A 16,541-nucleotide genomic window follows, 5' to 3' on the forward strand; every position below is an offset into this window, starting at 1 on the left:
CTGCTGCCCTGGCAACATCCCTCCTCCCTGCACGCTCTCCCCATGGCCTTGGTGCACAGCCGAGGTGGCAGCACCCATATCACCTCCCCAGCTGCCAGCTGTGGGGTCTCACAGGCACACCTGAGGGAGGGTGCAGTACCCTGCTGGGAAGGAGAGGCCTTGTCCAGCATCATGATCCCGCTGCTGGGACACAAACCCAGCCCAGGCCAGTCACCTCAACCCCAGGGCCAAGACAAACACCACGAGAGCCACTCACATCCTGCTGCCAGAGAGCTGCTGTGGGCAGTGGGACAGCCAGAGCCCAGGCATTCCCAGCACCCACACTCACCACTTGAGCTTCTGGTACCCCCAAACCTTGAGGGCTGAGGAAGCACAGCTAGGGAACCAGGGCCACATCTGCAGCAGGAGGCAGCTGTGCCTCCCTCCTCCTCCTCCTGCCCTGCACCAGCCAGGCTCCTGGCAGCCTTCGCCCTAGCTGCCAGCCCTGGGCAAGGATTTGAATTTCAAATAAATTATGAAGGCACTTGACAGACCTCAAATGAAGGAGCATTGTTTAAGCAGGGCAGGGCAGAGTGGCCTGCCTGCCCCAAACTAGTGTGCAGGCACCAAGCCCTGCTGGTGGGCACAAGAGGAGCAGTGGCCAAGAGTGGGAGGGTAAGACTTTCTTCAGACCCTATGCCACGGGACGGGTCCCACTCCTGTGTGCAGTGGCAGGAAGGCACACAGGGCCTTGACAGCAGATCCGCTGCTTAATCCCGCCATCTGCCAGCCTCCATCGGGAGCAAAATCCCCGCAGAAAACAACCCCGCCACATTTGAGTGTGCCCCACGCGATGTTCCCTTGCACAGTGACCTCAGGTCTGTGCAGTAAGAGGCTTAGTGCTGAATCCTGGCCAGGGCAGGATGGCGAGGCAGGATGGCGAGGCAGGACGAGATACGGATAATCTGATGGAGCGGGAACTTTCACATGGAGGGGCTGCATGTGACTGCCCTCCGGCCCCAGGGCCTGTCTGTGAGACCAGATCAGGCCCCAGACAGGTTAAGGTGCTCCTGCCCCATGGTTTCCCATCTTCCCCATGCTGCTGGGGAGCACAGCCCCCACACCTGGCTGCCAACGGCAACTGAGAGATGGGCCACATTGGCACCCACGTTTCCTGTGGGAGACAAGCTGTGCCAAAATGAGGGGAAAACCCTTTGTAACGAGCCTTTTTGTTAGCTTCTCTGACTTCCTGGGACAGAAAACCAGTGGGGCCACGTGACTTTCTGCAAAGCCACAGCGTATTTTGGAGCCTGAGAGTGCTCTTGCCCCACAGAGATGAGCTGCAGCCAGCCTCACCCAGAAAGCATGACCTGCATGCGGGCAGGGCTGAGCAGAAGGCCCAGGCTGACTAGAATGTTGGGGACCAGAGGAGGTCCTCTGGGTTAGCAGGACACACTTGTCACAGTGTGACAAGTAGGACAGAGCTCAGAATTCACTACAAATCAGCCCTCTCAGGCACCAACCCCCCACACTGTGGGCAGGAGAACACTGCTGGATGCAGCACTTGCGTCTGACGTGGAGCGGGGGACTCCATCCCCTCTGCCCAGCCTTGTCACATGTGCTGGTGCAGTTTCACCACCTACTTAACATCCTGATGCGGAGGAGGGAAAAGCATTCACAGCTCCCAGAGAGACTGCAGCTGCTGCCATGCCTGCAAGTTTCTACAGAAACACGAAGAAAAGGGACTGTGCTTTTGCAATACAGGAGAGCCGGACTGGGGAAAGTTCCCGGGCTCAAGATCACCAAAACAGAGGCACTTATTCCTCCAGAGCCAGGTGCCAGCTCCAGAACTAGCAGGACAGGTTTTGGTACTTCCACACCCTGTCCATGACCCCAAGCAGGCCCTGCATCTAAGCCCTACATCCAGAAGGCTCTGGCAGAAGCACCTCACCTCCTACCAGCCCCCCAGGCTCTCCTAAGAAGGATGGTTTGTGGTCCCAAGGAATCCGAGCCCTAAATCTGCTTTGAGCTCAGTACTCAGTTATGTGAGCAAGCAAGCGTGTGGCTGAGAGCAACTCTCACGCTTCAGCTCACAGAGTCACCTGGGAAAAAGAAGCCAGAGCTGCAAGGAGAGCAGAGTTGGAAGTTATCCTCAGAGGCTCTGCCAAGTCTTCAGAGAGACTGTCTGCTCCCTGGGCATGGCAGCACAATGACAGAAAGAAATCCCACGCTGCAGCCCCATCTGCCTGCCAGGGCTCAGGATGCACTTCTAAGAGCATCTCTGCTTGCCCAGAACCTGGTCTTACCCTATGAGCACCTGCTGTTCCCACAGCCCAGCAGGACCCAAGCAACCACACAGCCCTGAGTTCTCCCTCCTGCACTACCTGCAGCACCAAATGCTGCCTTCCTACAAAAACCTGCATTGCCCCCCAGCTCCTCCTTTGTCCTTCCCTCTTCCCATAATTTCATAGTCAGGAATAGAAAGGATTGCTGTTTTTTGTCTTAGTCCTTTGCTGAGGTGACACATCCCTGGAAAGGACACTCCAGCTATGAATCAGATGAGAAGTTCTGCCCCGTTCTCCACCTCTACTCTCCAGCAGGCAGTTGGCGCACACCCTGACGTCGGACAGGAGAGGGAGAAGAGCCAGGAGGGAAAGAACCGTGAGGATCCAGTCTCTGCCAGCAATGCAGCAACACATCCTGCAGACACAGGTGGCTTCAGCTGGAGCAGCTGGGGCTCTCAAGGGGCTGCTAGCCAGATCCAGCCCTCTATCTGCCCTCTGCCACCTGCAAGTGGAGCAGAGCATGAGGCTGGCAGAGCTGAGAGTGAGAGGTTTGCCAGCCAGATCCAAATCTGCATGTGTGGAGGAGGAGGAGGCATCCTCTCCATTGCTCAACAGCGAGCTGGCAGCGAGTTGCTTTGTGAAAAAGCCTGTCCTGAGGTAAGCTTTGCTCGGGCTCTGACAGTGTGCTGATTTTACAGCTCAAGATCTTCACTGCTGCCACAGTTGCCTGCTTTGCCCTTGAAGCATCTGGAATTTGCCCCATAGCACAGCCTACATACCACCCCTGTGTGAGGGCAAAGCAGGTCCTCCGCCCTGTGTCCACCTCTTGGGTTTGGGCCAGTTGGGCAAAGGAATGACAAGTCCAAGGGGACACAGTGATGCCACCAGCATGGTGCTCAGGGGAAGGCCGGGCAGCAGCCAGTGCTCCCACAGGTGCTTCTCCCCTTGCTCTCACATGTCATCAGCATCGAGCAGAAAGACGAGCGTCGTCCCAGAGAGGTGTAGGCGGGCGCTCAGCTCTGTTTCTCGAGTGCCGTTTACCCACATGCTGTGCCACCCACAGACCTTCCCAGGGCAATGACACGCAGCCCCCAGGCTGGGTGCAGGCCTGCCAGGGCTTTCAGCCACCATCCCACGCTCCCCAGGCTGTGCTGGCATGACCTTGCCACATCAGACTCACGATCACATTTGAGTGCCCAGTGGAGGGGATGTTGTAAAGACTCTGAGACTCACTAGGAGACTCACACCAGCAGCTCACCGCTCTGGCAATGGGAAATGCAGGAGGAGGGCTGTGTCCCCAGCACGCCTTCCCAGCTGGAAGGGGTAAACCATGCTGTTCACTTACACCACAAGAAACAGGGCACCTAGGAAGGAAATTTAATCCCAACCACCTATTATCTGATTGGCTCCAATCTCTTTATCAGCCCCATTAGAAGAATTACCCATCTGTGGCCCGGATGCACATATTGTGCACTTGTCTCTGTCAGCTCTGGAGCCAATTACTTCACCCTCCTTTAAGGCAGTTAATCAGGTACAGAAATAAGTCTGCTTGCAAAACACAGCAGGCTAATGTGCTGCAAGCAGAACTTGGGGTCTCGTCTCCTATTGTTTAAAAACCCCTCAGGATTCACTTGCAGTGAGATGTCCATGATGCACTAGATGCCAGCCTGGGGACAGGTACCATGGAGGTCCAACAAGACAAGCAGCGTTCAATATTGGTGCAGTCTCCTGTTTCTTAAGTCTGCCACTCATTGGGCTGCACACAGCAAGCTGTGCCTTCTGCTGTTGTGGCCTGAGCAAGCAGCAGTCTTGACAGAACGTGCAGGCAGGGCTGAGTGGCATGTGCCCAGCTTAGGAAATCTCTCCTTGCAGCTGGGGCTCCCGAGAGCAAGGCTTCATCTCCCAGTGCAAAGTTTCTTCTCCACTTACTTTGGCCAAATACACTCTGGCTAAACTCCAAAATCCAAGGGAGTGCAAATTTCTTCAGCAATCACTGTTGAAAAGCATTTTGGGGATAGGGACTGACTGTACTTCTCCAAAACAAAGGAGAATAAGCACTTAACCCTGCAATTCTTTCTAGTGAACTGGAACTCGGAGCTACATTCTGCTCCTCTGTTCAGGTGGGCACAAATTCAGCAGCTCTCAGCAGCCCACAGCCAATCCTCCTCCACATCTTCAGCATGCTCTCTCCACTCAGAGGTGTGCGTGGGGACTTCTCCCTCCCATATGCCCCTTAAAAATCTATTCTTACACCCCTACAGCTTTTCACAGCTCTGAGAAATGGATTTGTCAGCCAGGCACAACCACGTCCCTGTCAGAGGAAGCAGAAGAAGAAAAGTATCCAAACACCAAACAGTGTGAAAAGCATCTCGAGCATGCTGCAAAACATGCTGCATGGGACCAGGTCTGCATTTCCTGTACTGCATGCACCTGCACTGCACAAATCCTCTGCACATGGAGAAAATGCTTTCTGTAAGCTCCGCCATGTTCTGCAATAACGGCTTACACAAGGAAGCAGGACCCTCCAGGGGCCAGAAACACCCACTAATATGAGGGAAAGGACAGAGACTGAAAGAAGCTCCACATGGCCACCGCTGCCAGCTGTGAAACCAGAGCAGAGGAGAGCAGCTCTTGCACTGGGTGGAGCGACCTTGTAAGCTCTTCGCTCCCAGCTCCTATATGACTTCGCAAGGCATACTGTGGGAGCTGAAAGTGGGACTCTTCCTCTCTATTTAGCACTAGTGAAACCACACTGGGAGCCCTACATACTGCTTCATCCCCCCTGTACAAGAAGGATGCTTACAAACTCATGGTCAGCAGAGTGCCACCAGGAAGGATCAGGCAGTTTGGGTTGGACAGTCCCCCCAGCAATGCCCTTCAGAACTGATCTATCCTCATTTTTACACATCTCTGGATGGTGCAGACACCTCTTGGCTTACGTGGGTGTAGCATCCCAAAAATAAAGTGAATGCCGTGATTCTGAAGGACACTCAGTAACGGTAAGAGAGCAAGCCCAGAGTGTGGACCTGGGGCTCCCTGGGAGCAGCGCAGAGCTTGCACAGCCCCAGTGCTGACAGCCTGCTGAAACTGCAGCTGAAGCGTGAGGTGTGAGCATGGGGATGGGGACGTGTGGTGCTGGGCACGTGGAAACAAACCTCCGGACATGGGACTCTGACTTCTATGGGAAGAAGGCTGGCGTCAGCGAGGCAGTGATAGCCAGCTTCCCATTATCCACGCCAGTAGTTCAAAAGGAGGAGAATGCAATCTCATCTTCCTCTATCAGCACGCCATGTCCCTTTGGCACCTCATCTCAGCTGACTGCATGTTTTATGTAAATGGGGTCAACACCCTCTCCAGTGCCCGGTGCCAGCACTGCGGGTCGAAGCCGGGGCTGACAGCCGATGGGCCGGGGGAGGCTGCCAGGCAGCACCCCGTCCTTTAGGCGAGCACTGTGTCGGATGCTCCAGGCGGCTCGACGGACGTCCCACGGCACGGCCCCCTGCCACAGGCACACGACGGGCTAGAAAAAGCTGGACCGACGGCAAACAGACCCGGCAGCGGGCCCTGTGATGGGCAGCGTGGCTCCGCCGCTCCGATCGCGGACACGCGGGGCAGGCGCTGCCCGCAGTCCTCCCGCACCGCGCAGGCCCCGGGACGCGCCGGGAGAAGCGCGGAGCCGCGTCCCGGCCGCTGCTCACCTGCGCCCGAAGAGCCTGAGGCCGGTGAAGCGCTTGTTGCTGTGCCGGCGGCCCGGCGGCGGCGGCCCCCGCTCGGGATCGGCTCCGCCCGACGGCCCGGAGGCGGCGGCGGCGGAGGAAGAGGAGGAGGAGGACGACGACGAGGGCGAGCCGCCGGGCGGCGGAGGCTCTGCCGCCTCCATGGCCGGGCTGGGGGCTCGACGCCGCCGCTACCGGCCCGCCGCTCCGCGCTTCGGCTCCATGCGAGGGGAGGGACCGAGGGGGACGGGCGGGAGGCGGCGCGGACGCCCGCCCCCCCGAGCCCGGCGGCCGGGCAGGAAGTGCGGCCGCGCACCGGCGGGCCCCGAGGCCGAACCGGCCCGACAGCGCCTCCTGCCGCCGTCCGGGCGCCGCGCGCCGGGCACCTGCTGCCCCGAGCCCTGCTCGCGTCGCGGGCTCACGGACTGCCGCCCCTGGGACAGGGCCGCTATCACCACCCGGGGCTGCAGCGAGGGGACGGAGCCCCAGCCTCGGTGTCACCTAGCCCTGGTGTCACCAATCTCCCACATCACCAGCTCCCAGTGTCACTGAGCCTCGGTGTCACCGAGTCCCAGTGTCACCAAGTTCCAGCATCACCGAATCCCAAACTGACTAAGTCCCAGTGTCACTGAATGTGGGTGCCCCAGCCAGGCTCCAGCAGCCATGGCCCTGTGCTGAGGGCTCAGGAAGCCGAGTGTCAGCCCTACTGCCGCCCCCGAGCTCAGGAAGAGGCTCGGCGACAGCGGCGGGGCCTCCCTCGTCCTCCCATTGTTCGCCCTGGCACTAGTGCTGCGCCTCACAGCCTGCCTGCGTCACTGCCGCCCTGCAGCTTCTCTGAGCAGTGGGAGCGTAGCAGCCTTCTTTGCATGGCAAATGAGCCAGGCAAGAGCGTCACCTTGCAAAGGGTGCAGGTCCACCCCCACCCCTGGCTCTGGGGGCAGCCACTCACACGGTGCTCGTGTGCCCCTCAAGTCGATGCCCTAATGGGTGCAGATGGGGGCTTTCAGCTGCTGGCCCAGAGGGAATCCTATGTGCCCCTCAGCAGTGCGACCCTCCAGCATCCCAAATGGTGAGGCCGTGCTCACCCGGCGGCACCGGGATAGATGAGGGAACTGCGGGCGAGGAGCTGGGAAAGCACAGGAAACTTTGGAGGAGACTTCCCCCCACCCCGCAGCGCTGCGGGGGCCACCGGCGCTCAGCCCCAGCGCAGCGCAGCACCCGTCCCAGCGATACCTCATAACTGCGGTCCCCGCGGGGCTCTGGGGGACATCCCATGAGCGGTGCCGCCACATCTGCCGCAGCACAGACGGGTGCTGCTCAGCCGGCCCGGGGCTCGTGCTCGCTCTTCCTGCCCCGGTGGCCGCTTTCCGGAGTCATCCCGAGGGCAGGGCCTGGCAGGGCTCTGCAGCCGGTGGTGGTGGCGTGGGCCCTGCTTTGTTTGCACCCTCCACCTGGTTCCTCTCTCCGCACTTCCTGGAAGTGCGAGGGCGGCTGTCATTGTGGCCAGCGCCACCACGCTCTTCCTCCCACAGCCTGCAGCCTGGGTCAGCTCTCCTCACGTGGCCTGGGATGGCTATCAGGTCCCGTGCTGGGCTCTGTGGAAGGCCCTGGGGAAGCACCTGAGTGAAGCACGAGCACCAGGAGGTGATGGCCTCGTCACCACTGTGTGCACGAGGGCAGCTCAGGGTGCCATACTCTGCTGTGGGCATTTCTCTGTCAAGTTTCACGCCCTGCCCCGCAGCACCCAGCCCAGTGTCCTTCCTCATGCCACATGCTCCCAAGTCTCATGCTGTCCCAGAGTTCTCAGAAAGGCCCAGCAAGCAAGTCCTTCTCTCTGTGTGAAACTGCAGGGGTCCCGCACAAAGTCCAAAGGGTTATCCACTTGCCCCCCTCCCCCCCCCCCCCACCAAGGCCACCTGCTGGGTCAAGCTACCCAAGCCATACATGGTGCCAGCCACCTCCTCCAAGCTGTGCGGTGACACAGAGACAGATGTCTGTGCTGGCAGAGCAGGCTCAGCACGGTGGGGATGGATGGCAATTCAATGATGTTGCTCGGCACTGTCTGGCTAATGCAATTAGTAGGGCGGCAGGTGGGAGCCAGGCTGGCTGCCCTACTGTTGCTCCCCTACCACAGCTCAGGTTCTCTCCCAGCTCCTGCGCTGCCCAGCTGGGATGGGAGGGCTTCACCGCTCTGCCTCTGGGGCATGCAGAGATCCCCATTCCTGGTGTCCCAGTGCAGTGGCTGGAACAAGCCCACCCACCCTCCTCTCCCCTCTGCTCTGCTGTGGTGACCCAGCATGTCCTCCTTTGCTATTTCCACAACAAAGCCCCTCTGCTCCATTCTGGGTTATATTTAGCTCAGCAAGGAACAGCGTGAGATGCTCAGCTCATCCTACCCATTGCCCGCATTCTATCTGTCACCCGGGAACTACGCTGAGCAGCTGGGCCCCCAGAACCCTGCTTGGCTGCGTGGAGACATGGCCAGGCAGGGGGCTCGGGAGCCGCTCTTCTGACTACCCTGGAGTCCTTGCCAGGCGCTGCCGCCCCGTGGGGGTGGCCGGAGCAGAACTGCGAGCTCAGGAGGGGAGATCCAGCTCCCAGCACGTCCTCTGTCATGCACGCAAGCCCTGAGCAGCAAGCACTCTCCTGCAATGTGGTTTCCTCTCTCGGTGAACACCCCTGCGGGCTGCGCTACCGGGAGTGGCTGTGGTAACAGAAGGTCACTGCTGCAAGTCTCAGTCCAAAAGCAGGCAAGAAAGCACCCAAGATGTGCAAATGCCCCATGCTAGTGTCCAGCTGCAGGGTGCTGCTGGGAATCCTGGCCCAAAGATCCCTGGCAGTACTGGTGCTGTGCCACTACTCGGCACACCGCTCCTGCCCTGCTGCGGCACACTGGAACAGGAGCTAATGTGACGTAAGGCACACTTCTTGGCTGAGCAGTGCGGGCAGAGGCACAAGGGCCCAGCACTTGCTCAGGGTCTGCTGTGGTGCAGGGTAGCAGAGGCCCTCCTAGCACTGTGGGGGCGCCTCCCTGCAGGGAAAGTGTCCCAGAATCTGCAGAGCTGCTGCCCAAGCCAGCATCATTAATAAGCTTGGCATGGAACTGCTACTCAAAGCCCTAAATATAACCTGAGCACTGAGATCTATCCGCCCGCCCGAGGCGCCTCCGTACACCATGGCAGCTATTTATGGAAAGAGCTTTATTTCCATAGGCTTCATATCATTTCTGCTCGTTTCAAAGCCTTTATATAGCGGCTCCTGCCGCCTGCCCCTCCTGATGACTAATGAGCCCCAGCAGGAGTGGGTTGCTCAGAAGCAGGAGCACCACGGCCTCCACCTCCGTGTGACATTGAAGACTCTGGTGATGGGCAACAGCCCATGGAAGAGGGCCTCCAAACTCCGAACTGGGGCTCGGGAAATGCCTGTCGGGTTTCTATGGGACTCCTTGCCAGATCCTCCCAGCTCCTGGGCACACGTGGAGCAGAGAGCAGGATGTGAACATTCCCCTGTGATATCGGACAGCTCTGGAGAGAATTCAGGCTGATCAAATTAGGCTGCAATATGCTCCCTTCCTCCCCGGTGAAGGCTGGGTAATTGCAGCTGGTTAATCCGCTCAACATCTGAAGAAAGACAGCTAAAGGAAGAAAAGCCCGCTTTGCTCCTGCACTTGGTGTAGCTTTCCCTCATCTCAGTGGTGGAGGCAGCCCCCTGCTCTACAGCCCCTGGGCCAGGCTGTGCCAGGAGCACTGCCACAGCCCTAGCTTGTAGCCAGTACTAATTCAGGTGGGACACTGTCACCCAGCCCCTGCTTGTCACCCATTGCAAGAGTAATTAATGCTCGGGATGACTCAGCCCAGGGCCCTCCTGCTCTGCAGGCACTAATTCGGTTTCCCATTAGTTCCCATTACTGCAGGATTAGAGAGCAATTTGGTCCTAGTTTGCTTCACTGCCCTCGCAAAGGGGGAGAAGGGCTGTTGCATGCATGGGCACTGAGCTGAGAGATTAGCAAATGGGCCCCAAAGTGTAGGTAATCTTCCCTGCACACCAGGGCTTCAAATCCCCACAGCTGGCTCTCCAAGTGCTGCAGGACAGTGTTATGCGGTGGTTTGCTGGGCTCCATGACACCAGCAGAGGAACCCAGAGCCGGAATGGATGTTCCTGTTGCAGCAGCCTGCCCCAGAGGCTTTCCAGCCTCAGCTCCTTACCTCAGCATCACCGTTACTTCTCCCTGCTGGGAGCTCCCTGTTTTTGCACTCAAGGACAGGGCTGTGGGAAAGAGTGCAGGGATGAGCAGCACCCGGCTCTGGGAATGGAGTTTGGGCGTGACCCCCATGACAACCCTGACAGATGAAAGACTCATCCCTTACACCCAGCCCAGGCCCCACAGCATGTCTGCGTACAGCCCGGGGCTCCTACCTGTAGGACACCTGCTTCCTGATGGCCAAGTGCAGGAACTGCTCTTCCATCTCCACCGCTGTCGCTGCCCCTCTCACCTTGTCCCACACTGGCTCTCCTCCACAGGGGCCCGAGCTTTGCTCTCGCCCAGTGCTCTCCACGTCCGTAGATCCTGGGATGATTCCCGTGGCTCCTGGGGCTCCCTCGCTGTCCCCGTTGCCAGGGGTGAGCTCTCTCCAGCTGGGCCCCTCAGCCATGCGGAGTGAGGTGCTGATCCCGGCTGGGTCGTGCTCTGCTTGGCTGCCCGTGGGCCTTAGGAGGATGTTGGAAGGGCTCTGCTCCTTGAGAAAGTCGCAGGGAAAGCAATGGAGCAGCAGCCCAACTTTCTGCAGTGCTGTCTATCAGCCTCTCAGCACCAGTTTGCAGCGCTCAGGCACCGTGGCTCAGCCTCCGTCTGCCTTCGCTGCCCTGACACGGCGGAGAGGAGGAACAGCAGATAGAGACTTGCAGACGTCAGTGCCGCTGCTCGGAGGTGCAGGAAAAGAGGACTGAGGAGAGAGCGTGTTGGGACCAAGGAAGGAGCCTGAAGTGCCAGGGCCCGGCACGTCTCCTACCGTCCCCCACCCACAGCACAGGCAGGCAGGCAGGCAGGTGCCTGTGCACCGAGCCTGCAGCAGCACTCAAAAGACAAAGCAGAAAGCGAGCGAGAGCGTGTGCGTGTGGAGGGGGGCTGCGGGGAGTGCAGTGTCACCTTAGAGACACTTGAAACTGGCACTTAACCCTTTGGAGGCTGGGAGGCAGAAGAGCGTGGAGGTATCCCCAGCCCTGGTCTCTCACAGCTGAGGCTGCTTGCCCTAAGCAGTTGTGTGCAGCAGGCACCCCAAAACTTGCACAGCAGCCCCAGCAGAGCAAAGGACCTTCAGCTCTGGGTCCCTGTTCCACGGAGTGAGATCTGCCTGGGGAAGGGCTCCCCACCTTTCAGCACGGATATCCAGCAGAAGAACGGCATCATCTGTGTGTGCTGGGCTGGGGCTGTGCTCGGTGGCCCCGGTCCCAGCCATGTCAGCTGGGCTAAGGGACCCTGCAGAGCTCTTGTATGTGCCTGGCACCTTGCTTTCAATTTGTTCTGCCTCGGATTTATCACACACTGAGCCTCAACCTGCTGTGCATGGGGAAATGGGTGTTGAGGGTATGTAGCAGCTGCCTCCCAGCCCAGAGGACCTGTGTGCCTCCCAGACCCATGGTGCAGCCATCCTCCGCCCCAGCTGCTCTCTCGTGCAGTCGTGACTTGCAGGGAACCCATTCCCTCCTGCAGCGTGACTCACCCTCTCCAGCCTCCACAGGGGCTTTGTTCCCCTCTGCAGCTGCTAGATGGGGGCTGGCCCTCCCACAGGAAACTGGATGAGTTTGGTACCTCATGCTTGCAGGCTGAGTGGCCCCTGCATGGGTCATAGCAAGGTGCAGAGAGTTTCTGCACCTCTGATGGGCGATTTCATCAGGCACAAGGCAGAGAGCTCCAGCAGGTAAGAAAACCCACATGGAACAAGGTGCCAGCTCTGACACAGTTAAAGGACACTCAACCTGAGGCTGTGAGAAGGCTTGATCACCCTGTTCCCCCCAAGGGCACCCAAAGCTCCTTGCCAAGGAGCAGGAACAAAGCCTGCATATTTCATAATGGATCTGTACAAGAAGTGCAGTTAGGTACAGCCCCAAGCAGTGACACCCAGAGGGAACAAGCTGCACCTGGAAAGTGGGGATGTTCTACCGAGAGCTCCAATAGCATATGTCCTATTGCAAGGCATCAGTGTTCCAATGAACCGCTAGTGCCCTGCTCTGCAGCGGTGAGCTGCAAAGGCGATTGTGTTTTTTTTCCAAGTTGGCCTGGTAACAGAGAATGGCTGGGAATAACTCATCTCTGCAAAATGAAGACTGTGTTCTGTCAGTATTCTTTTGTGCAGGGCTTGTACATGTCGGCAGTACATGGGCTTATCAGCAACATGATCCCAGATGGGAAGGAGCCTGAACTGGCATGGCAGAAGCAGGCTGTGGATGTCTGGAGTGCACTGAGTGTAACTGAGCAAGGCTGAAGGTGACTTCAAAGAAGGTACCTTCTCATTTAGCTAATTCCCTCATTCTGCTCTAATTACTTGCTGTAGCCAAACTGGGAGGTGTGATTAGCTGGCTGCATTTTGGGAGGCACAGCAAAGATCAGAAGATCCTAATGTGCCTATTTTGAACAGCTCAGAATGCTATCCAGCAAACTGCAGAATAGAGAGGATTAGATGAAAGGAGATTTGATGGAAGGGGTTCTGCTTTCTCCAAATGTGTCAGTGTTAAAAGGGTCAGTGCTGGAGAAATTAACCTCTCAGAATGCTTTGTTCAAGCATCTCCAAAGTCCAGATAACTCCTGCCTGGGCCATTTATGGTCATTTCAATGTCCAAATCCTAACAAACCCACCAGGAGCTCTCTAGAATAAAACTTAATTTCCTACACCCCCTGTTGCCACTAGTTTCACACCAGTTTTCATGGATGTAAATGGACTATCAGAGGTGCAGATCAACAGGCCATCAGGTCCCAAGTCACTGACCTAAAACATGCAAGTTTGCGTCTAGCCCAAACACTGAGTATGAGCTCCCAGCACTGAACCAATTCCACTTGCAGACAACAAATGGGACATCTGGTGAGCATGAGGTCAGAAGCTGTGACAGCCATGCTGGAATGAAGGGATTCGTCAACCCAGGATTGATGCTGCATCTTTTTATTTTATTTTTATTTTGCTTGTCTAAGCAAATGCAGAGCAAGTGATAGAAGAAAGAGAAAAGATGGCTTGGAAAAAAAAAACCCACAAGTAAACAAGACAAAACGAAACATAAAACAGGAGGGAAGAGGCAGCTACTGGAGTACAAGGAGAAAGTGAGCTGCTAACAAGAAAGGAGTTCATAGATGCTAAGCCCGCACTAATTCTTAATAAAATACAATACTGAAAATAGGATCTGAGAGTTTCCAAAATACAATATCTTAAGGGATCGGCAATAATACAAAATAAGGTTCATTATGTACAAACGAGTTCTGCTCTTGGTCTCTGTACAACGATGGGAGTGGGAGGCATGGGGACATGCACAGTGGAGGTGCTGGGGTGGAGGAGGGTGTGCTTGGACCCAGCAGTGGTTCTCTGTGCTGGGGTAGAGGCTGAGGATCGGGAGCACTCTGGTATCTGGTGAGAAGCAGATCCTGTGTGAACCTTGAGAAGAGCTGTGCTGAAGGCCTTCTTCCTCCTCATCCCACTGGTCAAGCATGTGTGGTTGCAGCTAGTTGTGTCCAAATTTGTCCTAAGTGGCTTCCAAGGCAAAAGCAGTTTTCAAAAGAGGGGACAGAGAGAGATGTGAGGGCCATTCTCTCAGTTCTTCCAGTTCTTGAGCAGGGGGTGAGACTGGTAGAGAGGCTGGGGCAGCATGGTCTGAGTGCAGGTCACTTAAAGCAAAACAAGCTTCAAGGTTGTCTGCTGTGAGATCTAGTGGAGCACACACAGAGATTCCCATATGCAATCTGCTGCATCCCAGATCTCAGAAATTCAAGTCCCACATTGTCCTTCTAGCAAAGGACAGCTGAGGGTACAGAGCGAGGAGACACTTGGGCCTTTCAGCAGGAAAAGAGAGGAAAAAGGGTGAAAAGTGGATGACTGGATGCTAAAGAGAATGGAACACGTGTGAGATTAAGTCATTTCAGCACTGTAGCAGAAATGCTAAGTCACGGCTTGAACCAGTGATTGAGCACCTGGTGGGAAGGCAGGGCCAGCCCAGGGGAGCTCAGCTGTGTACAATGCACCTGAGTGGCTGGAAGGGGTGGAGCCAAGATCCACCCCTTCCCAGACCTCATTTAAGGGTTGGAAGTGGAGGTAAAGGTATCTTGATAGATATTCCTGACTGCTGGAGGTTTTCCAAAGGTAGGTTTTTTTTTTTTTTTGTTTTTTTTTTTTTTTTTTTTTTTTCCTCCACTTCTGTAGCCATAGCTGCTGCATTTAGGTTTGTCCTCATTTGCTGTACCCAAAGACTTTGTTATCCTATATTGTGGTACTTTCCATTGCATTATGGTGTTACAAGTACTAAATTTGGAAAGTCTGGCCTGATAGGTGGTATGAGAAGAGATTGCTGACTTTGGTGCTGGTACTTAGCAGGAGGAGAGCTAAAAGAGTCTTTGGTGACTCTGGCCAGTTCAAATGTGATACCTCTTTCCTGGCAGAAGTAACAGTCTCCAGAGATGCCAGTATGTCATCAGTGGTGTTCACAAAGCTACTGGGCACCAGCAGTGATATCGGGATATGAGGGGGTTTATGGTTCTATTGCAGCTCTTCTATAGGTTGCAGAGTTATTTCGTCTTCATGGTTCTTAGGAGGATCTCATTTGGCATGAGGCAGAATTGGGTGGAGAGCTGTGATAGGATCGTGGAAGTGGATTTCCCACACTCACTCTCAAAGCAGGGGGTGTGTAGAATAGGAAGTGGGAAAGCACTGTTCTGATTAGTACCACACTGTAGGGCCCAAGCTGGGAACCAAAAGGGAAATAAACCACCTCTGCCAAAACAAAGGTGCTGGGGGTGGAGAGAATGGGGCTGTGAGGAAAAACTTCTCCCTGTTTTAGAGTTCTGGTTGCCCAGAAGCTGCCAGTTAATTTTCATGGTGGTTTATCTTGATCTGGGATCTGTCTCCCCCACTCCGTTTGTGTGCAGATCTTTGCAGATATTTGGCGTGGAAGTTATGTAGGCACATCCATTAAGAGAAAGCTAGAGCGAGGAAGAGCTAGGTTTTCTCTTGATGGAGGCAGAAGTATACTAACAGATGGAGAGGAAGGAATGAGCTCAAACTCTCCAGAGTCAACTCTCCAGTCCCAGCATCACCCATTTCAAAGTCCCTTAAGCAGAGCAGTAAAACTCTTTCACGTGCATTGGATGTAGCCAAGGGGTACATGGCCAGGGACAGCCCCCATGGAGGCTTTGGGGAGTGAGCTGAATAGTTTGAGGGCATACTCTTGACCTCCCTCCATTCCATGGTGAGCCCACACCCATAGGGTAGTGCTCATTCAAGCAGGAGATAAGGCCAGGAGAAGAAGGTGTCTCAGGACTTCGTCAGACGTTTATTACTGGTTCTGGCAGTCCTGTGACTCCTCTCAAAGGGGACCATGGGGATGGGAAGGAGCTGAACTCAAGGCCAGTTTAGGAGTGTCTGAATGCAGTGTCCTCTCCCACCAAGTCCCCTCAGTTGGTCAGTGAGGAGGGAATCCTGCGATCAGACAGACGAGGCCTTGAGGTCCAGCAGCTGCTACAAGTATTCAGCTGTCTCACTGGAGCTTGTTTCCCTTAGGAGGAGAAAAAAAAAAAAAAAGGGACAAAGGCATCAGTGAAGGCTTTTTGCAGTTTCCTAGGCAAATTCACTTCTCTGCCCAGCTGTTATGCTTTAACCAGGATGGAGGTCTTCCCTGGGCCACTGAATGAAGAGCAAACCTTGGACCACCTGCATCATCCCACCCTGCTCATGTTTAGAGCAGTGGAACATTGATTACAGAGTTCCAAATTCTTGCTCTTGAAAACAAACTTGGTCTTATGCTCTCAGCTAGCATTGGCCTCCTGCAGCTGCTTGTCTAATTGCTTGCTCTAGGGAGCTTGGTTGGTGTAAGCTTGCAATGAAGGGGACATGCTTGCTTGTCCCTCCCAGATGTCATGCTGTGGTTTGGGGCTCAGACTGTGGTCCCCACCTGCTTACCTCTCATGAAATTGCTCTTTGAGGTGGGTTAGAGTTGGGTCAGTTTGGTTCTGGTCAGGATTCTCCAGATGGGATTTGCTCATGTATTTGGCTGTCTCATGTGTCATCGCCAGATGAGGCCTTGGCTTGTCAGACTGCCCTTTTTCAACCTCCCACCCCTCAGGATGGTCCATGGTTAGGAAGGAGCTGTAGCTCTCTTCTAAGGAGCCAGCACCCTCATCATAGAACAAGAGGCTCCGTGACTGAACTGGAAACAAAGAGAGCATGGGTTAATAATGTGGTTAAGGTCTCTCACAAAGGTCACAGTGTTGGTTAGCACATGCCCACCCAGCTATGGCCTTGTCCTGCTCTGAAAAATACCCCATTCCTGTAAGCTTCACGAGGCAAATGCTGCCCAGGACACACCACCT

At 55.8% G+C, this 16,541-nt stretch overlaps 2 protein-coding genes across 4 annotated transcripts in view; both read right to left on the reverse strand.

The window, feature by feature from the left end:
• Positions 1-10,437, reverse strand: part of DGKZ (diacylglycerol kinase zeta) — a gene marked incomplete at both ends in the record, with an annotated part of 38,908 nt that extends 28,471 nt beyond the window's left edge. Inside the window, one exon of one of the 3 annotated variants that reach the window (XM_079537880.1) lies at positions 10,397-10,437. Coding sequence is in view for 2 of the 3 variants with exons in the window: in XM_079537881.1 (XP_079394007.1) it covers positions 5,963-6,144 (182 nt within the window). Of the gene's footprint in view, positions 1-5,962; positions 6,145-7,213; positions 7,273-10,396 lie in introns of those variants that run through there. The other 2 variants (XM_079537882.1, XM_079537881.1) reach the window with 2 other exon arrangements.
• A 5,253-nt stretch (positions 10,438-15,690) lies between these two features.
• The window catches only part of CREB3L1 (cAMP responsive element binding protein 3 like 1), a gene marked incomplete at both ends in the record, with an annotated part of 40,291 nt that continues 39,440 nt past the window's right edge, over positions 15,691-16,541 (reverse strand). Inside the window, 2 exons of the mRNA XM_079537228.1 lie at positions 15,691-15,727; positions 16,132-16,378. Coding sequence (XP_079393354.1) covers positions 15,691-15,727; positions 16,132-16,378 — 284 coding nt within the window. The remainder of the gene's footprint in view (positions 15,728-16,131; positions 16,379-16,541) is intronic.

This window comes from Tetrao urogallus (assembly GCF_951394365.1).
Source record: "Tetrao urogallus genome assembly, chromosome: 6".
NCBI lineage: Eukaryota > Metazoa > Chordata > Aves > Galliformes > Phasianidae > Tetrao > Tetrao urogallus.